At 42.0% G+C, this 22,385-nt stretch overlaps 1 protein-coding gene, 1 long non-coding RNA gene and 1 pseudogene across 2 annotated transcripts in view; all 3 read left to right on the top strand.

Annotated features, from left to right (window-relative positions):
• LOC116663655 overlaps positions 1–4,087 on the top strand; it is a 71,885-nt gene extending 67,798 nt beyond the window's left edge. Inside the window, exon 3 of the long non-coding RNA XR_004319915.1 lies at positions 3,959–4,087. This is a non-coding gene — a long non-coding RNA (uncharacterized LOC116663655). The remainder of the gene's footprint in view (positions 1–3,958) is intronic.
• Positions 4,088–4,370: 283 nt separating this feature from the next.
• LOC102510374 lies at positions 4,371–4,964 on the top strand (annotated as a pseudogene).
• A 7,048-nt stretch (positions 4,965–12,012) lies between these two features.
• Positions 12,013–22,385, top strand: part of LOC116663522 (low-density lipoprotein receptor-like) — a 39,582-nt gene continuing 29,209 nt past the window's right edge. Inside the window, exon 1 of the mRNA XM_032479164.1 lies at positions 12,013–12,296. Within this exon, the coding sequence (XP_032335055.1) occupies positions 12,218–12,296 (79 nt within the window). The 5' untranslated portion in view covers positions 12,013–12,217. The remainder of the gene's footprint in view (positions 12,297–22,385) is intronic.

The following is a 22,385-nucleotide window of genomic DNA, read 5'->3' as shown; positions in this document are numbered from 1 at the left end:
AAATCAGATGGCAGCAGGATCATGTCCCTCTGCTACTCACCAAACATTGTTAATAGTAGGCTATATTTTTGTTTTTATTTTAATTAAAAAAAAAACTTTTCTATTTAGCCCAATTTGCCTTTCAGGTTAAGACATTTCTAGGCTTAAATATTATTTTATGAAATTGTCATCTTTATGTTGATAGAATGTACAAATTTTGAAGAGTATAGGAACATTTTTACTTATACCATTGATGATACATAATTCAAATGCAGTCTTGCAACATATTCAAATATAGTGAGTTATTCTGTTTGTGACACATTCGTTACTAAAGAGGTTTCTGTAACAATAGGGTGCCCTGCGATCCTTAGGCAGAACATGCTATGCTTTCAACTGAAAAATTACAATTTTGGAAAACTTGTGGAGCTGTCAGTGGAGCTTGATAGCTCAACAATACTTGGCTATTTTTTCTTGAGTTTTGTGGTGATACTAACCAATGGCTTTAAGAATTCTGTAATGAGATATATCAACTTTTAGAAGAACTGACTAATAGGAAACTGATATTTTCCAAGTGACCAGTGCAAAATGTTACAAAATCTATTCAAAGTGAAAGACCGATGGATTTTAATCTGAGGATGAACATTTCATCGATATGGTTTCAGATTCCTTATTGTAATTAACCTTTAAGAAACTACAACTTGTGGAGTTTGGGGGTAGCATCAGAGAATAGTCACAATTATATACAAATACATTTAAACTTTCAAAATATAAAACAACTGTTTAAAGAAATTAGAGCGCAACAAGATATCCAGCACTTCAGAGACTAAGGTCCAAAAAAGAAAGGGAAGACACTGAGGTAGGCCTCCAAATCCACTGCTTTTCTTCTCAAGCCATTTCCAGTGTGTAAGCTGCACTGAACTAAGAGGTCTGGTATAAAGTGGATGCTAAAGTGTTAAAAGATTAATCAGAGTTTTTGGTAGTATCATGGTGCTGGTGAGATAAACACTGGAGTTCTTAGCCATCAAGGAGGAAGAGGGGTCCTGAAAACACTCCAGGTCTTCCATGGAGATACCTCAGTGACTATACTCTCGCAGTAGGACAAACCAGAACCAGTTCAGCTCTCAAAAAGACTAAGATCCAGTCTTGAGATACCTCAGTTTGACTGGATCAAAGGTTTACCCCTATTCTAACTGCTTGCGTAAAGGAAAATAAATCCTCTTTGAAGAAGATAGCATCATCTATAGCCCAGACAATTTTTCATGCTAAGTATAAAGTATTCAGTTAAAATTTGCCAGGCCATATCAGGAACTTGGATGAAATGACTGAAAACAAAGACAAACAATAGACAGTTTCAAAAGAGGCACTCTATACACTGGTGTTATCAGGTGTAAACTTTATAATAATCACAGTTGATACAGTCAAGAAAATAGATGACAAAATGGAGAATTTTACAAGAGAACTGGGCTCCCTAAAAAGATTAGAATGGAGCTGTATGTCAATTATATCTCAATAAAACTGGAAATAAAAATAAAAATATTCAAATGGAAATTCTGGAACTGAAAATATAATGTTGGAAATGAAAAATTAATAGATGAGTATAACAGTATATAAAAACTGAAATAAGTAGGAAGAAATAATAAAGAAAAGAGAAGATATTAATGAAATACACAACAAAAAATAAAACACAATTAATTAAAGAGAAACCAAAAAAATTTGAAAAGACCAACAAAATTGATAATACTGATAAGGAAAAAAGAGAAAAGGTAGTAACTAATCAATATAGTAATGAAACGAGGGATAGTACAACAAATCATGCAAATTCCAAAAAGATAACAAGAGAATATGATGAATACATTTCTGCTGATGTATTTGAAAATTCCTAGAAAAGCACAAATTGCCAACACTGACATGAGAAGAAATAGAAAAATCAGCCCCTTGGTGGCATGTTGATTACAACGGACCTTTTTCATATGGAGGGAGAAGTGATTGGCTCTTCCTAGAGTCAACAGGTTCTCTAAATATGGGTTTGTCTTCCCATCTCATAGTGCCTCTGCCAACACCATCATTTGAAAGCTTACGAAATGCCTGATTCACTAGCAAGGAATCTTGAATCATATTGCCTCGAAACAAGGAAGCCATTTGTAGTGAAGGAGATTTAATATTGGATGTTTGACCTTGGAATGCCTTTGTCCTATTATATATCTCATAACCCAGAAGAAGCTACCCTAATGGAACAATGAAATGATCTATTAAATTCTCATTTAAATGACCAGCTCAACAATAAAACTATGTGATTGGGGTGCCGTCTTCTAGGATGTACTATGTAGCATATACCGTCACTTCAAGAATTTGCTAAATGACAGGAATGTAATTTAGGCTCTACTGGTTTTAGAGGTCCTTGTTCCTAGACATAATGATTCCACTAGGGACACAATAAGAGTACCACAGAACATTAAGGTGTGACAACTGCCTGGTCACCAGGCTCCTCACACAGGCTTCAGCTGACCTTATGCTGGACACACTAAGCTCCAGGTGTCTGCTGCAGGAGATCTTTTACTTTCTGCCCTGGAACTTCTCCACTGCTGCAGATACTGATGGACTCAGCAAGCACACATGCATACCCCAGGTTACAGGGAAGGTAATGCCCCTGAAAATAACTCTTAAGCAATAGGGGATGGGAACTGATGGATAAATACTTCTGGTTGACAGTCAGGTGGATAATTCTGAAAAGCATTCTCTACTATCCTTAGAAGGCTCTGAGAGAACTAAGTGCCAGATCCCAGGGTGGTGACATTGATACAGCACCCCTATATAGCTTCTCCTTCTCTGTCTCATTCTATCTGGCGCCCCAATATTGCTCCCTGGTGTTATTTCTCAAGTAAATTACTTCCACTCAAGTCTATATTTCAGGATTCTGCTTTCAGGGAAAGTACAAGCTTAGGTACTATGGAGCTGATCCGACTGGGTTCAAATTCTGGGTCTGCTGAACTATCTGTGTGACATTCAGAAAATCACTTAACTTCTCTGGGCTCATTTTCCCCTTATCTGGAAAATAGGATTAATTATAGTACCTACTTCATACGGTTACTGTAAGGATTAAATAAGTTGATATTCACAAAGCACTTTGAACTGTGTCTAGCACATAGTAGGCACTACATAAATGTTAGCTATTATTTGTTCAAGGATTTTTTTTTTTTTTGTGAGGTCCTCAACTTTTTATTAGTCTCTAAGGACCTTTCTTTATTATTAAATATTAACTTTTTTGGTCATAGATGTAAAAAGTATTTTCCAATTTGTCTTTCAAAATTGTTTATTGAGTTTTTTCTTACAAAATTAGTTGATTTTTATAGACAAAAAACTATCAAGTCTTTCCATTCTATATTGTAGGCTTCATGCTTTGTAATATTAGGCTTCCCGTCCTAGTATTATAAAAAAAATAAAATGCAGTAAAAATAATTTCCCCTGGCAATTCATTAAAACCAAGGTGTATCAGTGTTTGCATACTACTTAGCTGAAACTTGCTTGATGTCAGCCAGTGATCTTATACACGTAAGATTCTTAGCTCATATCTGGCATATAGTGAATATTCAGCAAGTTTTATACACTAGTTTTATTCATAAAACAAAATAAAAAGAAGATCTTGACTGATTCTAGGACTGGGGCAGAGAGTATACAAGGTGAACTTGGAGCATCTTGTAGTGCTGGAAAGTAAGGAAGTGCTCAAAACAAAAACCAAAAACCAAAACCTCACAATGATGGGAGTATGTTAAAGGGACATAGGAACCAACTGGAAGAATTCCCAATGACCAAAGCTAGAACAATTTGAACAATAAAATAATACAGTATTGGATTATAACCCAAACCAGAAAGTAAGTATCCATAATTCCATAGTGATATAAATAAATTATTGAATAAACAAATAATTAGGGGCAAATAGATAAATATCCAATCCAAAGAATTCCCTTATTTTGCCCTTCAGGAAGTGAATTGTGAGTGCTGCATAAACACTTCCTTCTAAAGAGGACAGAATGAAAAGCGCATGGGGAGGAGTGATTGCTGTGGAGAACCTGACTAACACGACCTCGGCCAGGTGATCAAGATGAACATCAACATGGTAAGTCATGCTGACAGCATGTACTCTTGACGTGATGTCAGGATTATGGCCCTTTACCTCTGTCATCTTGCCTCAAAATAACCCGTCTAATCATGAAAAAAAATTAGACATTAGATCTCAACAGAGGCCCACTGTACAAATTACCTGACCAGTATTCTTCAGAACTCTCCAAGTCATCAAAACCAAAAACAATTTATGCAAAACTGTCACGCAACAGGAGCTTATGGAGACACGATAACTAAATATAATGTAGCTCTTTGTCACATCTACTGTGAGAATGAAGACCATTCTCAGCAGTTAGACTGTCGACATTCCAGAAAATGTTGACATCACTTTGAAGGGATGCACAGTTATTGTGAAGGGCCCCAGAGGCACTGTGCGGAGGGACTTCAATCACATCAATGTAGAATTTAGCCTCCTTGGAAAGGAAAAGAAGAGGCTTGGAGTTACCAAATGGTGGGAAATAGAAAAGAACTGGCTACCGTTGGCACTATCTGTAGTCATTTATAGAACTTGATCGAAGGTGTTACACTGGGCTTCTGTTACAAGATGAGGTTTGGGTATGCTCACTTCCCCATCAAAGTTGTTATTCAGGAGAATGGTTCTCTTGTTGGAATCCGAAATTTCTTGGGTGAAAAATACATCTGCAGGGTTCAGATGAGGCCAGGCTTTGCTTGTTCAGTATCTCAAGCCCAGAGAGATGAGTTAATTCTTGGAAGAAACGACATTGAACTGGTATCAAACTCAACTTCTTTGATTCAGCAAGCCCTGACAGTTAAAAACAAAGATATCAGAAAATTTTTGGATGGTATCTATGTTTCTGAAAAAGGAACAGGTCAGCAGGCTGATGGATAAGATCTAACTAAGTTGTCTGGCTACAGAAACAGCAAGATGCCAGATGACTCTTCAGATTCATTTGTGATAGTTTAAGGATGCAATAAAGGCTTTATTAATTTGGAAAAAAATATATAATGTAACATCCTGGATGGGATCCTGGAACAGAAGAAGGGCATTAGGTAAAAACTGAGGAAATTGGAATAAAATATGGATTTTAGTTCATAATAATGTGTCAATAATGGCTCATTGATTGTTACAAGCGTACCACACTAATGTTAGTTGTTAATAATATTCTAACATCATTGTGGGATCTATGGGAACCCTCTGTACTATCTTTGCAGTTTTTATGTAAATCTATTCTACATTTAAAAAGTTTATGTAAGAAAGAAGACTTTGATGAGTACAAAGTTTATTGGAGGAGGTATGAATATAATCAAAGAATATATACCATGAAGTGAGAATCCTAATGAAGGTGTTTGGTGGGATGGGATTACAGAAAAGAAAGAGACTCTCTGGAAGAGGTGGAGGAGATTTTACCACAAAAAGGAAAATATTTGAGCTGAGGCTGAGGGAAAAATAGCAGTTGGTCAACCAGAGAGAAGAGGGAAAAGAGGTACTTTACTTGCTTAGTTTGCATTTACTCAAACATTGCTGAAGTGTAAGAACGGAGATGTATCTTCTAGGATTTGAAAAAATGCTTCTTGGCTTCTTCCCATCTTAATGTGTTTCTCTTGACTGAATGCTGATCTACAGGTCTATAGTCTTTTCCCTACTTCATTATCCAGTTACTAGGAAGATGAAATTAGCAGAAATGGTTTTAAAATGGATTTTATGATTCTGTTCTTGATCTAAAGGTGTGAAATCCATCTTAAAGATTTTGTTGTTACAAATCTTTTGACTGTAGTTTCAAGGTTTCTCATCCTTGAGTTACTTAAATTTGAGGGCAGATAATTCTTTGCTGTGGGATGGGGTAGTGGGGTCAGCGGGGGTGTTGGTGAGTGGTTTGTCCTATTTGTTGCAGGGTGTTTAACAGCATTCCTGATATCTACCCATTAAATGACAGTCAAACCCCCTAGTCACAACAACCAAAAAGGTCTCCAAATATTGCCAAATATCTCCATGGAACATTAAAGAAATAAAACTCCAGTTGCAATGTTAACTGTAGGCCCTAAAGGCAAGGATTGCTAGGGAGAAGTTAACCCTCTGAAATACCTTCAGAATGCTTTCCATAGCATGCAAGATCTTAAGATCTCTTCAGAATAAGCTGCACCTTGTAAAGTCTGATTTCTAAATGCCAGAAGCCAAATGCAGAGTTAATACTATTTTATTTCATTTGCTCATTCATTCATTCATTCATTCCACAAACGTTTATTGAAGACTTGCCATATATTAGGTCCTATGCCAAGTTCTGAGGATTCAGTGATGAAAAAGTCAGACCCAACTCCTTTGATAGGGAGCCTGGCTGAATTCTTTTGTAGGTCCCCAAGCAAAGTCGGACATTGAAGACTGGAGTTCTGTCTAGTGGAGATACTGAGATAATTGTCCTAATAGGTTGTTTCACCTAAAGGATCATATATGACTCCTGACTTTACATAGGCCCTTTCTTCATTCACATACTACTCCTTATCACGTATCTTGACTTCCAGCCTTTTCACAATCCCTGAGATAAGAGATGGACTGTGGGACTGATGGAATTGTACTGGTCTTCTAGCTCTCAGGAGTCATTATCCAGGCAGATGTTTTCACTGACCTTTGCCTGCAGAAATCACTCCTAAGAGAGAAGATTGTAAAGCAGGAAGTCAACTTCGTTGACACCACTACTGTGTTCCTAGCCCTCCTCCCTATGCACTGTGAAGTACCCCTGCATGGCTTCTTAACTGGTGCTTGTGGTGCTGGCACGAGCAGAGCTCACGTGCTCACTGTAGGCCCACCTGACTCCCAGGGCTTCCTGCCATCATGTCTTTAAGCCCTATGTTTTTTTAGGAAAGTCCTAATTTTATTGAACATTTTTTCAATCAGTGAGACTCGTTAGTCTCTGCTGTTTCTTTAAACATCTGCCAAGATGTTTCATATGACTATATTTGCAAACCAGGAGGATTCCTTTGTCATATTATACTTGGTGTCTCTGTTTTGGTTTGGAAAACATGGCCACTGCCCTGGTTCTCCTTTCAGGTCTTGCTGTGGCTTTTCTAGGGCTGGCTAACCACGAGGAACAGGCAGCTGACTTATGGTTCAGAACCTGGTCCTGAGGCTGGCAAGTCAAAAGTTGGAAAAAAACAAACAAACAAAACACAAAACCACCCAACAATGTTCTTCCCTTGTGGATGGCAGTTGTTATTATATCAGAAGCCTACTGGGGCTTCCAGGTAGATAAGGTACCTCGTGGTGCCTTTTTGGCACTTTTATGACGGTTTCAGTCTGACTCTGTTTTACAAGGGGCAGAGATTCATTCAAGCTCACGCAAGAAAAAGAAGAATTATTGTGAGGATAATCTAGGTTAGGAACTAGACCTGGAACGCAGTCAGGAATTTAGACAGCCCCATGAACCTCTGGCTATCTCTCCTCTAGGCTCCTTAATCTCACCCTCAAGGCTGAGAAAGCAGACACTATGTTTGAGGAACCAGGGGGAGGCCAGTGTGGCTGGATTGTTATATGAGGTTCATGAGATGGCCAGGGGCCAGATCATTCAAGAGCTCATAGGCATGGTAAATTTTTTGAATTTTATTCCAGGGATAATGGGGAAACTATTGAAATATTATGACCAAGTGACTGATATGGTCTGGATGACAGCAAAAAATTACTCTGGCCTTGGAGATTTTAGGAGGCCAAGGGAACACCACAAGAGCTGGGATGGGGGAAATCTAAAGAGCTAGGAGGACATATAGAAGGGGCTCCTAAGTCAGTAGGGGTGGTTAGGGAAGGCCTCCTGGAAGAAGAGATATTTTAGATGGGACTGGAAAGTTGAATAGGAATTAATCAGATGAAGGGAGGGACTGGTAGGGAAAGAATGTTCTAGATGGAGGAAATAATAGGAGCAAACATCGGGAGACAAGCGAGGAACTGTCCTTATGGGACTTATGATTTAATGCAAAGGTTCTCAAACTTTAAAAAAAAAACATTTTATTTCAATAATTTTAAGCTCACAGAAAAGTTGCAGTAATAGTGCCAGAAACCCCCATATGCCCTTTGCTCATTTGCTCTTTCTCTCTTCCCAATTTTTACACACACACACACACACACGCACACACATACACTGTTTTTTTTCTGAATGATTTAAGAATAAATTGCAAGATCATATTCCTGAACCTTTAAATACTTCAGGATATATTTCCTAAAAACAAGAACATTCTCTTTCATAACCAATATCAGATATTACAGGATATTATTATTCAATCTACGGTCCATATTGAAATGCCTCTGATTTCCTCAGTAATATCCCTTAGAGCTATTTCTTCCCCCAGTCCAAATCCAACCCAAGGTTGCGCATGGCATGTAGCTGTCCTATGTCTCAAATGTCCCTCCTCCTTTTTTTGTCTTTCATGACCTCACCAATCTGAAGCATACAGGTTAGTTATTTAATAGAATGTCCCTCAGTTTGGATTCTTCTGATGCTTTCTTATAATTATGTTATGCATTTGTATAGGTAATACCATGTGGTATCTGCTCTATTTACCCTATGTCTAGCTTCTATAACCTTGATGCATCTACCCTGCGTATGCTGGACACGCCTTGTCCTGATATTATACCTGAGTCACCTTGCCTTGACCTCCTGCCTCCTTCATTGCTTCCCTCCTCCAGAGCTGGGGGAGGAGGGGAGGAGGAGGTGGAGTTATGTTCAAATACTAACTGTCCAACTGTGAAGAGTTACCCTACAAGAGTTTTCTGAAATAACACAAATCTTTTCCATATGAAAGTTATGTTTGTTTCTATTCTGCTCTATTTTATTTGAAAATAATTCTCATCTAACCTACTAAATTGATTTCCTAGCCCTCTAATAGTTACCTTTGTTTGAAAGCACTGGTCTGATGGAAATATCACCTTGGTCATCCGTTTGCAGAATGGAAAATAGTTGTGAGAGGGCAGACTGACAGCAAGGAGCCCATTATAAGGCTTTTGCCATAATTCAGGTGAGAGAGGTTGGTGGCTGTTGGCAGTAAGATTGAGAGAAATGGGTTTGAGAGAGGAATGGATTGAGGAATTTTGCATATGGGGTGGGGAAGAGGGAGGAGTCAAGAATGACAATTTCAGCCTTGGCATGTGGGGTGAATGCTGGTCCCCTTTACTGAGATAAGAAGCACTGAAGGTTTACGGTTCAGGCTCCATCATGTTGTGTTTGAACTCTCAGTGATATTGGATTGAAACTGTTCAGTGGGCACTCAGGAGGCAAATCTGAATTAGATTATTAGCAAACTGAAGTTGGATTGTACTCAAGGAGATTTTACAACTTCATGCCCACTGCAGGAAGCAGAAGTTAGTTCAGGATAGGAACAAATGCTCTGAAAATATTCCCGTAATTAGGTATTGAGATGCGTAATAATAATATAGACAAGTCAAAAATATATTAAGGAAATCAATTAACATAAATTTACTAGAATAAATGTCACTTCCCAGCACTTTCCTGTCTCTTGGTTAACTGCTCTGTAAAATCCTTTATGCATGTATGTAGAGAGAGAGATGGAACAAAAAGAAATTTCACTTCTGCATTATATAGAAACAAGGCTGGCATAAATCACAATTTAGTTACCCTGCGCTTTCCCAGATGCGGGTCCTTAGTTTTAATCCTCCAAATACAGAAACAGGCATTCTCAGGTATAGATACAGAGATAAAAACATGCGCATGGTGCCGGCTGTAAAAGATGTCTGTTTTGAAGTGGAACGACTTTGGGGTTGCCTTGAGAAAATGAGGTTTTCTAGTGAAAAAGTGTGGATGTGAGAGTTTACACACACAATATTGGGAATGACGGACCGTGCTTCGTTATTGACTCCTCACCCCCCATCCCCACCTCTTTATCTGCTCCCCTCCCTCCCGTTCTCCCTCCACTCTTTCCCCCTTCGGCGTTATTCTGGGATTAACGGCGGGGTCAGCCCCAAACACAAACGCAGCTGGCTCGTACGGTCAGCCTGAGCCCTGCTGTGCAACCACGTCAGGAATTCCAGTAAGTTGGCAACACTGGAGCACAAAGACAACAACAATGAGGAAAACCCTTCAGTGCAGAAAGGAATGTTTGGAGCCCCGGCTGCTAGAGTGAAAGGACACAAACACCCCCCTCCCCCCGCCCCACTCACGCCTGCGCTCACCCTCCCGCCCCTCCACGAGCCCACGCGCGCCCTGGGCCGGACGCAGCCACTCCCGCGCCCGCGGCGTCCCCGCCCGCCCGTCCGTCCCGCCCGCTGGCCTAGGCGCGCGCCTCCCCAGCGCCCGCTGCCGCTCTTTGTAACTCAGCGGTGCGGGGACGCTCATTGACTATGCAGCGCAGCCCAGGCGCGTCGGAGCTGCTTGACCCCGGCGCGGTCTCGTACCATCGCCCCGGCCGCCCGGAACCGGCATAAATCACCCGCCGAGACTAAAGTGCAGCTTCTCGCCCCCTCGCCGCTTCCCTCCTCCTTACCAGCCTCGTCCCCCTTACTTCCAGCCCCCCTGCCCCTCCGGTCCCCAATCCTGCCTCCTCCTCGGCGCCACCCAGCGCCAGACGCCGTGCAAGGACGCAAATAGCGTCCCAGTGGCTTGGGTCTGGAGCAGAGAAGTCTGAATTTCAGTTCTCGAAAAGAAAGTCACGAAATCTCTCCCGCCCTTTCTCACACCCTACTTTTTAAGTCTTAAGTTTTCTCTTTATTTCTCGTCTTGTCTTTCAAAAATTATACCCATCTCCCGCTCCCACCTCCCCCACAAAGCTTCACCAACCACTAAAGCCCACGGCAGGTACGCAGTCCGGACTGTTGGGGGTCAGCAGAGTCCCACAGATCCGTGTTCCGCGGAGGAGAGGTGGCAGTAACTGGCCCGGGGACAACGTGGGTGCTGGGATGCCGCCTTCACGGCCACGGCCCCTGTGGCAGAGAAAAAGGGCTCCTCACTCCTTTGACCAGGGCCTGACTCCTGGGGCAGGAAATTCTGGGGTGACCCTGGCCCGCAAACGGCCCCTCCTCACACAGGTCTCCCAGTGGCCGGGGAAGAGGTTTCACCATCTCTCCTTTTATTCGGTGGGCTTTATAGTCACGTACCGGCTGAGGACGATGCTCTGTTAAGGTTCGCTCACAGTGCCTTTGGGGGTCGCTCCCCAACCTCAGCCCCCGCCAACCTGGCTAACGCTGCCCCAACAAAAGGAGCTGCGGGGTTCTCTGAACCCCTTACGTTTCTCCATCATATAAAGGGGCACCGGCACGATCGAGATGTTCATTCTTTTCAGATTTGCTTCAAAATGAACGGATTTGTAAGAGGCGCGATCTATGACACCTGTAGACGCTGTGCTTAAGAAAAGTTGAACAAGGATCCAACGCCACCCCTCCCCCAACATTGATCCAATTTCCTCCTTGTAAAAATACAGAGCCCCCATCTCAGCGCCTAACTCTATGGGGGAAACCAGGGTGTCCGAAGGCGCCTGGGGATTGCAGACTACAGAATCGTCACAGATCTCTCCAGCAGTCTCCTTACTTCCTCTTTTCCCTTCTCTTCCATCATATATATATTTCCCTTTTCTAAAACTGTGTAGGTGGCAGATTTCTGCGTGAATTGCCTAGCAGACTTATGTGCGGAGCCAAATCCTACCCTCGTGTGAGTGTGTCAATGTGAGTGTGTGACTGTGAGGAGCGTGTGGGCACATATGAATGAGCGTGTGTACCTGTGAAATGTGCGTGCACGTGTGTGATTGTGTGCGCGCGCGTGAGTGAGCGGATGAGACTGAGAAATGTGTGTGCCTCTGTGTGTGTGAGGCTGTCTGTAGGAGTGCCTGCGTGAGTGTGCACGCGCGTGTTCGGGTCCCCGCTCCTCTCGGCACTGCGAAGTGCAGGGGGCGGGCCGGGCGGCAGGGGGCCTGCCCCGCGGGATTCCCGCATGCTAGTTCCGGGGCGGGCGGGTCTAAAGGGCTTTATGCACTGTCTGGAGGGTGGGGACTGGCGCGGGTAGAAAACGGGATGTCTCGGGCGCGGGGCCCGGCTTTCTGCCACTGGGAGCCCGCCGAGGTGCGGGCCTGAAGGAGCACTCTCGAGCAGAGGCGCTGCTGTGCTGAGTGCGACGCGCGCCCACCTCCAGGGGAAGGAACGGCGAGGCTGAGGACCCGGACCGTCGCGGAGATGGAGCGCTGGGCGGCGGCGGCGGCGTGCACGCTTCTGCTGGCTTTCGCCGCCTGCCTGGCGCCAGCCAGTGGACGAGGTAAGCGCCCACTGGCCCGAGCTCCGAGCCGAGCTCCGGGCTTCCCTTGCTGTGGCAGGGTCGGGTCCGCAGGCGGGCAGAGGGGACCGTGGCCGCTGAGGCCAGAAGCGGGCGACGGCGCCGCAGCGGCTCCCCATGGGGCTCTCAGGTTGCCCGCGAAGGGCGCGCGGGAGCGCCCCTCCTTAGCCCTCCCGGGAATTGAGCGGCCGCAAACTTGAGAAAGCACCCTCTCCGGTTTCAGTGACAGCGCACCCCACGGGGACCCCGCCTTTGTTCCCAAAGGGGTTTGTCCCAACCCTCTGGAAGGCACTTTGCGGTTCTCCCCGCACTGTTGCCCCAGCTGGTTTATTGCGTCCGGGACTGAGCGGTCCTCGGCGCTGCTCCGTGCGCAGTTTTCCACCTGCAGCGTCCCGCCCGGGAGTCCCTTCGCGCTCCCAGGCTCCGGGCTCGAACACTCCGCCTCTCCTCACGAGCGAAACTCGGTCTCGCCGTGACCCCCAAGAGACCGCATCTAGATAAAGATCATTTACGAGCCAAGATAAGGCCGGGAGGTGGGATTGGCCGAGAGAGCGGCTGATATGCTGGAGCATTTTCTTGAAGGGTTTCCCTTTTCAGCCGGGAGGTGGGGGCTTTTGTGTTGATGAATGGAGCCCGTCAGCCCCGCCAGAATTTTGAGGGCTCGAATAGAGAGTTTCTGCAATGAAGAGCGGTAAACTTCTCTCAAGTTGTCGGGGGAGTTCCTTTCTCTCCCTCTCTCTCTCTCTCTCTCTCTCTCTCTCCTCTCTCTCTCTCTCTCTCTCTCTCTCCCTCTCCTCTCTCTCCCCCCTCCTCCTCTCTCTCCCTTCCTTCCTTCCTTCCTTCCTTCCTTCCTTCCTTCCTTCCTCTCTTTCTTTCTTTTTTCTTTCTTTCTCTTCTTCTTTCTCTCTCTCTTTCTTTCTTTCTTTCTTTCTTTCTTTCTTTCTTTCTTTCTTTCTTTCTTTCACAGAAACAGGCAAGGGAAAGAGACTGAGTAGTGGAGAGAATAAAATAGTGAGAGGAGAAGAGAACCAAATAGAGAGTAAAAGGGAGAGAAGGAGGGGAGAGAACGAGAGCGGAGAGAGAGGTTGAATACAGAGAGAGAAAGCAGCACGGGGCTGTGGGGGGGGGGCGGGGGAGGGAGAGGGAGAGGCTAGGGATGAATGGGAAGGGCGAGGAGGAGGCAGGGGAACCAGGGAACTCTCGCTCTCTGGCTATGCGTTGCTAGGTAGCAGCCAAGAACTGCGTGTGACCAACCACCAGACAGACAGAGCGGACGCTGCTGCCTCCACGGGGACTAATCTGTCTGTGGGGATGAGAGACTCCCTCCCCCCGCGCCTCACAATTCCCCTCTGCTCCTTCCTTCTCGGACAACTTAATTGCCCTACAATGAAAATGAAACCCCTATTGTTGTAGGATTAGCCAAAGCAATAAATTGATTTCCCTGGATCACATATTGGGGATTGACAGGTGGAAACTGCAGAAGCCCCCATTTATGGCCCATAGAGGGGAGGGCTTGTGGATGGGCCGTGACATGTATTCAAATGGTTAATCTGCTTTCTTTCCTCAATTCTTAGCATAAGCTCCTTAGAGGGAATCAACTAAGTAATTATACAGCAACTCCTAGCAGTACCCATTGCAGACTTCCTGGGAAGAAGTTGGAAAACGCCAACAAATTTTTACAAACCTCACTGGTCTTGTAAAAATCTTTGGAAAAGGAGGGGAGGCAGGGGGAGATCGTTAATAATTCCAACTTTGAACACCTTTTCTCATTGTTGGCAACACAGAAGGAGGATTTATTATTATTGTGGAAGGTTTTCCTGCAGCACTTAGGGTTATATATATCTCAAGTCCTAAATATAGCTATAGGATTTACTATAGGTTGCTGTCAGTGCCTGGCAAAAGGATATTTTGTCTCTATTCCACTGGGATACATCTGGGTTGTCCCCATAAAATCAAAGCAGATGTTTTCTCCCCTGGATTGACAATTTAGTCACCAAATGACCTATACTTTTCTAGATCCATCCATCTTTCATTCTATAATAATGTGTATAGTAATAGCATATCATACACTTACATGTGTGGCAGGCCCTGTTTTAAGTGTTTTACACCTATTGACATTTAATCTTTATAATATACCTATGAAGTAGGTACTATTTCTACTCCTACTTTGCAATTGGGAAATGGAGGCATAAAGTAATTAACTTGCCCAAGGTCATACTGCTAGAAAATTGCAGAGCCGTGAGGCAAATCCAAGAGATTCTGACTCAAGAGGCTATAGTTTAACTGCATTATCTGTGTCTCTCTATCTGTTTCTGTCTCTTTTCTTTTGTACTAAAAATGTCATGCCCCTAAGTTACTGTCCTGGTGTGAAGTTACTAAAGAAGTTGAGGGGCATTTTGCAAGCCTTTGCCACGTAAGGTAAAATCCACCTGCCATTCCCTAACTGGATATTTTCAGAAACTCTTCTCAGGTTTCTATCACCTGAATCCTAGCAGCCTCCCTCCCACTCTTCCTACTTATCATTTTTACGTAAGTGTGTTCTGAATGTCTTCTGGCTGGGATTGTAAGGAGATTTCTAGATTCCTGTTGTATTGATTCTGACTTAGATGAAGTAAAGTACGATGACTTTGTAAATGCCCTTATTTTAGCATCACATATATGGTAAGCTCTTTTTTTTAATATATATTTTTATTGACGTATAGTCAGTATATAATGTGTCAGTTTCTGGTGTACAGCACAATACTTCAGTCATATAGGAGCATACATATATTCATTTTCATATTCTCTTTTACCGTAAGTTACTAGAAGATATTGAATATAATTCCCTGTGCTATATATACAGTATAAACTTTGTTGTTACATTACTGCAAACTTTGCATCCTTAGAAATTATAAAGTGTTTTATATTTAGTCTTTTTAAAAAATAGCACATCTGTAAAAATTATTTGCATTTCCCTCATATTTTGTGTAATTTTTTAAGAAAAAAAAATTTGGGAGAGCCTGAATTCCAGCAATGGCTTCCACCACTTTCTAGCTTTGTGACCTTGGGGAGCCATCCCTTAACTTTGCATGGCTCAGATTGCTTAGCTGTAAAATTGATATAATAATAAGAGAATCTATTCCATGACATTTTATGAACATAGAGATAAATATACTTAGCATGGTGTAAGGCATTGTGGACAATGATCACAAACTAGCAGCTCTTTTTATTATATTGATCAACAATAAATGTTACTTTTTCTTTTTTTTTGCTTACTATTCATGTTTCTAATTTCCAATGCACATAGGGGAAGTCTTTAAGTGTTTTTTAAAAAATTATTTACTTCTGTTTGTTTGTTTTGGGGGGAGGTAATTAGGTTTGCTTGTTTGTTTATTCATCCATTCATTCATCCATTCATTCAGTGGAGGTACTGAGGATTGAACCCAGGACCTCAGGCATGCTAAGCACATTCTCTACCACTGAGCTACATCCTCCCCCTTAAGTGTTTTCCGCTGTACATTTCTTTGAGGAATTCCCAGATCCCAGGATGTGATTTGAAGTTTTTTTTGATAAAATGTTACTGATTTTAAGCAAAATTATATTTTATCATTCAATAGAAGTTTGGTTGTGCCCATAATGGTATCAGCTTTTTTTGACAATTACATCTTTGGGTGCAGTTTATATGTTTAAAAGGATCATGTGGCCAATGACAAACATGGAACATTTTGCTTCCATCACATCTCTAATACCCGCTGCTGCTTTTATTTCACAGCAGGTAGCTTCTCTTTCTTTTATTGAAGTTCTTCTTCCTTGCTATTCTTTGGGGCTTCCTCTTGACCTCCATGTCTTGTTTTAATAGAAACTTTTACAGCTAGAGGAAACCTTAGATATCAACTGGTCTACTTGCAATATTTTATGGATAAGTAACTAAACCCCGAGGGAGACTGAAAGGAATGAAAGGGTGGAGATTAAGTACCTTGCCTAAGGGTCTGTAGCTTGTGATAGAGCTAGGATCTGAACCTGAGTCTCCTCATTCTTTCTACTTGACCATATTTAGATACATGTCCTCTGAATGTCCCCAGCCTGATGAGTTGAGCAGATTTCTAGATTCCTTTTATGTTGATCCTGCCTTATCAAATGAGGCAAAGTATGATGAAAAGATGATCTTGGCAAATCTTATTAAATTGCATGGGTCACCTGTCTCAGGCTTAAGATGAATCTTATGCTAGGTTAATGTAACCATATGTTTTTAGCTGGGTCCAGAACTTATACCACGCCAGTGCCTCGACGCCCAAAGTCTGTACCTCTGGGTGCATTTTACAAAACCTTAGGCCATCAAAGCTCATTCCTGAAGATTTCGGGGTTTTGTAGTGAAGGCTGCTATGTGACTAGGTTTTTAGTCTTATTCAAGTTAATTATTTGGTTATGGTTAATCACTGTCCATGTTCTCTAGGGAGGCACTATAGGAACACTGACAGGTTTAAAAAAAAATAAGTTGAAATTTTAAAATCATTTTTAAATAAGGATATTGAGAACCTAGATGTATTTCCCGTGCGACTAGAAGCACACTGTAATATTGTCTTTGGGGTTTCTGTTAAGCCCTGGTAGCTAGAACAAGATATGTAGAAACTTGAGGGTGCTTAAAAAAGTTTGTTGAATTGAAAGGAAAGGAACTGGCATGATACAGAACAGCTGAAAAGGTACTAATTGTGAAGCCCTTTTCTGGTATACAGTAAATGAGTTTGATGGAGCCTTTGTTGTTATAACTCAAATAGTTATATCACATTCTATTAACTTTGTGATCTTAAGGAATTAAAAAAAAATGGTCACCACTGTAGCATTCCACAAACATCTATTAATAGGTGTCTATAGTGTGCTAGTGGGTCAGCAGTATCAATACTGCAGAAAGGTTAAGGAGGATGAGAACTAAAAAGAGGAGTCTAGATTTCACAATAAAAATGGGCTGCAACTTGGCATTTGAGAGTCTGAGATCGTCATCCTCTAGTTCCTAGTAACTCTGGGTAGGATCTCACCAATATTAGAAAGATTTGACTTGTTTCAGCCTCAGGGTTTGGGGCTGCCTCTTTAGAATGATCAGATTGGAAGATGTATTGAAGTGTCAGAGACATTTCTTTGATGCTTCCCATGTTCTGTAGGGGTCTGTGCAAGTGTTTCCTAATTAATTTCTTCACTATCTTAGCATTGTGAGACAAAGTGGGAAGTGTGAGATTTGGGGGTTAGCGGATCTGGGTTTGAAACTTGGCGCTGCCATTTACTGTCTGGGAAATTCAGTACAACATACTCTGTACAAAATGCTCTAGATCCATTTTATCTGTAAAATGGGTGCATATCTCCCTCATAGGGTAGTTATACCAGTTAATTGAGTTGAGTGTGAAATGTTTTGTTAGACTGTGAGCTCTCATATATATTTTTATCCATCATTACTGCCCTCTTCAAGAACTTAACTTTTTCTAAACTTGAGAAGAAAATACTGTATCTTAGTATCTCTCTCGCTGTCTCTCTTTTTTTAAATACAAGTGATCCTTTGAGTGATGTTTGTGTGCGTGTTGACATAGTGCTGTAGTGGCTACAACATCCTTACATATTAGTGTGAACTCTTAAGTTTGTAAATGACAGAAACCCAAGTTAAACTATTTGACGCCAAAAGGGAAGTGTATTGAAATACATAATTGAAAAGGTATAGCTATTTGGTTGAACCAAATGAGATTGCTGTTTTTCTAGGTCAGAAATAGTCAAATGTGGCAATTTCATTTGGTTCAACCTAATATGAATGGAGGCTCAGCCTATGTCTTGCTGATCTGGTTTCTCTTTCTATCTCCTGGCTCTGAGGTGACTCTCATGTGTTCTTCTCTGGCGTTATCAGATGGCTGTCAGTGGCTCCTGGAGCCACATTCTTTCATGTCACATCCAGTGGGAAAGAGCAAGAATTTTTGTCCTAATTGTTCTCAGCAAAAGTCTCAGCTGTGTTTCAGGGGCTCTGCTTAGGTCATAGACTCAATGGAGACCCAATCACTGTATCCAGGGCCAGGGAGTGTGCCTGCAGCTTCGACCTAGCCCACATGCCTGGTCCCTGAAGTCACAGACCCCAGAGGGAAAATGGCGAACAGACATAGGACCTCAGAAACAACAGGTGTCTGCAACACCTTATCAGATTGAACCATTTTTCCACTTTATGTTGGAAGACAGACTTGAAAAGGCTATAGACATTTCTCAAGAGCAACCAGTCCTAAGATAACTCAGTAATTGAAGGGTGGAGTGTGTTGGGAACATTTACACAAATGACATGGTGCTGTGTTCCTGTGATCGTGTTGCAATATTTAAGTTTAGAAAGAGATCAGGAGAAAGAGGGACCTCTGGAAGGCTTATTTATAGCCTAAAAGGGTTCTTATTTAGAGCAGACCTCTGTGATGTACAGGAACATTGGAAAATGAACTGAGCGATCAGAGCACAGGAGCTCTTGAGTCCGCTGCAGGATTTCATTTTTCAGTGAGTCCTAGGCCCTTGCTGCTTTTCCAATTTATGTTATTTGTTTTTTTCCCCTAAGACTCTGTCCCTTTTCCAGGCACTAGACCTTGACTGTGAGAAAGTGGTAGAGAGAAGGAGAAGAGAGAAGACATATTAAGATGCTTCTATGGAGATGGAATGCACCTTGGTGCAAATTTAAGGATTCTTAGCATATATCCTAGGGGCTTCTTCCATAAATGGTAGATCAGGTACCTTTCACACCTCAATAGATTAATTCAGAAACGCCGTACATTTGCATTCTATGCCGATGGTTATTTTTCTGGTCTTTGTCTTCTTTCCTTTTTTTAAATATTGATTTTTATTGAAGGATAGTCAGTTTACAATGTTGTGTCAATTTCTAGTATACAGCACAATACTTCAATCATATAGGAACATATATTCATTTTCATATTCTTTTTCACCAAAAGTTACTACAAGGTACTAAGTCTTGTTTCTAATAGCATGTACTGAGAAACTGAAAATATCATTCCAAAAGTAAGATGGCTAACTTTTATATTAGGGCACTTGTGACTTAGGACAATGCTGAAACATAATGTGAGGAAATACAAGTCCCTCTAAGAGAATGACAGATTAGACAATGTGAAGTTTCACGTTGAAATCTATGCTTTTGGTCATTAGCCCTCAGGTCATGCCTGACCTCCAAGGTTATTGGAAACAGTGAGAAATGAATGAAAGCAGGAAATGTAATTACCATTCTGTGCATTGAAAAGTTAAGCCACTGTTACCATGGATACAATGGCTTGTTTATTGTCCAGATCTTGAGATTCCAAGTTTGGAAGCAGTACCAGAGGTCTCCTTTAAGTTTGTGTACCATCAGCCACGTGAAGATTCTTAGTAACTTTGAAAATAAGCCTTTACTTACAGATCTACTGATTCGCGTTAAATAATAGCACATGTACTTTTGAAGGTCCAACAGATGTTGAGGAAACCTGAAAAAGGGGAAGAAGACCGCAGCTACAATTCTGTTATGCTAGACTTTCTTAGATTGTTGTGTAAAACATCCTGTTTTATAGTATCAGAAATTTGCCTGTCACTTTGGGCCTAATTCTTGGGCTTTTAATCTCATTAACAAGGAGAAATTTTTCTTAGCAGAGGCTGAAAAATAAAAAATCATTTATTTCAATAGGGGAATCCTCAGAAAAAGTTGAATTTAAGGACGGAAACCTTTTTCTCTAAAGTATGTCCATTTTACCTACATTTTAATCAAAGAGGAAATGCTAATGTGTGCTTCCACAGTGGTTCAATTTTGATGTGGGAAGGCTGTGGAGGATACTTTTTGTTGCAAGAAACAGAAAACCCACCTCGACTTGGCTTAAACAATTAAGGGTATTTATTGGCTCATAAAACCAAGACAGAGTGGAGTTCAGGTGAGGTGCAGTCAGGGCTCCAGTTCTCTCTCTTTGTGTTTTTCTTGACTCTCTTCCTGTCTAGGTTTCAGCTTTGTTTTCCTATATTGTTATATTATAGCTGCCTGGGCAAATGGGGCTACACATTTTCTTGATCCTACCTAGGGACAATACAACTTTGAGAAGATTTCAGTTATGTTCTCAAAAGCATTATTTCATCACAATTTACAGAATGCTATACTCTCTAGGGATCCTAGATGGAAGTCAGATGGCTTCCCAAACTTGGCATGTCATCAAAATCACGTAGGGAGCTTTATTTTTTTAATTTAATTTTATTTAACTTATTAGTTTTTTGGGGGGAGGTATTTGGGTATTTATTTATTTATATGGAGGTACTGGGTATTGAACCCAGGACCTCATGCTTATGCACAGACTCTACCACTGAGCTGTATCTTTCCCTTCACCTGGGGAGCTTTAGATAGTATATAGAGTCTTAGGCCCAAACCCACAATTTCTAAATCAGGAGTATGGGAATCTGGTTTTTTAAGAGTTTCCAAGTAATTCTGAGAGTCAATTTGGGAACAGTTGGTCTAGGTGAACTCCCTCAATTTTAGTTTTGTAAACTGAAACTAACTTACCAACGTAAATTCCTTCCAGTAGCGGTGAAGTATATTGTGTTCAATCTACTCTTTCTTTTGGATGGGAATGTTACAAGGTAGTTACAGTAACTGCTCTTTTACATCTGAGGGTGTCGTGAAGTATTGCCCCCATTCCTGGCGGTCTCCTTTCCCCACCAACGTGACAGTCCCTCCCGGTAGCCACTGTTTGTGTCTTAATTACATTCTTTGCTCTTTCCCTGGACAGCCTGCTTACCCTTCTTCCCACTCTAAGACCCTGAGATTCTTTGAGCTGAACCGCTGTTGGAGGTCTTCTAATCCTTTCTCACTCGAGTCAGGGATTCCTCTCAAGAGCATCCCTGACAAAGCCCACTGGCATCGAAATTAGCCGTCTATTCCATGGTTGGAATGGAAGTATTGGAAAACCTGTAGCTCACTCACTTTATATCCCAAGCCCAACTCCTTGTTGACCCCATGAGGACTTACAGTCCATTGATCCTGCCATCTCTTGACCATCCCTCAGACCCCTCAGTTACTGACTCCCTTAGTTTATATTTCATGGTCCATCATTTACATCACTTCCTTGCCTCCACCCTCAGCAGTCTGGACTCTTTATCTTGCTCTGTTGTGCTCTGCAAAACCCCAGTTCTGGTTAAATTGAATTCCCCACATTTGCATTGCTGTAGCTAAATGTGGCAGGAGAAAAACACAAAACTGTGATTGGTCTTACTTTAAATTCATGAAACTTATCTGAACTTTAGGACCTGCCACCTGGCGAGGCTGTTCACTCTTCTATTCCCTTATATCTTATTTCTTTTCTCAAACCTCTGACACCACCTACTCAGACAGCATTGCTTCTTATAAACATGAAAACAGAAACAATCAGGAGAACTCCAGCCTCCTGTAACTCAACCATCATCACTTACACTTCAGCCTCTGTAATCTGTCTTTCCTCCTGTTTCTCTAGATGAACTTTCCATCTTCTGTAGTGTAACCATTTCATTCATGTTCTAGATCACATTCTCTCTCACCTCTATTTGTCTCCTCTCATAAAATCCTCTTTCTCCCCACATTCCCTTCTTGTTATCACCTATTTTCTCCACCCCTCTTTACAGCAGAATTCCTTGGCAGATTTGTCTGTATCTACTATAATTGCTCTCTTCTAATTTTTCTCAAATCCATGCCATTCAAGTGTTTCCCCCCACCCTTGACAGGTATTTCTTTAGCCAAGGTCACTGATGACCTCCATGTTGTTAAATCCCAAAGATCCATTCTCAGCTCTCATCTTATTTAGCTGATTAGCAATGCTGCACACAGTGTTTTCTGCCTTTCTCCATGAAACACTCAATTTGGCTTCCAAGGAACCACGTTTTCCTGGTTTTCTTCCTTCCTTGCTGGCCTCTCCTTGGTATCTCATGCTTATTGCTGGTCATCTCCCTGATTACTTTTCATCTCTATCCACACTTCTTTGGTAGCCTCATCCTGCCTCATGGCTTTAAATACCATCTATATGCTGACAATGTACAAATTTATGAGTATAATCCAGATCCTACCCTAAACTCTACTTCCATATATCCAGTGCT

This window comes from Camelus ferus, chromosome 5 (genome assembly GCF_009834535.1).
Source record: "Camelus ferus isolate YT-003-E chromosome 5, BCGSAC_Cfer_1.0, whole genome shotgun sequence".
NCBI lineage: Eukaryota > Metazoa > Chordata > Mammalia > Artiodactyla > Camelidae > Camelus > Camelus ferus.
Note: the sequence above shows the minus strand (reverse complement) of the source record. Positions and strands in the feature narration are given on the sequence as shown.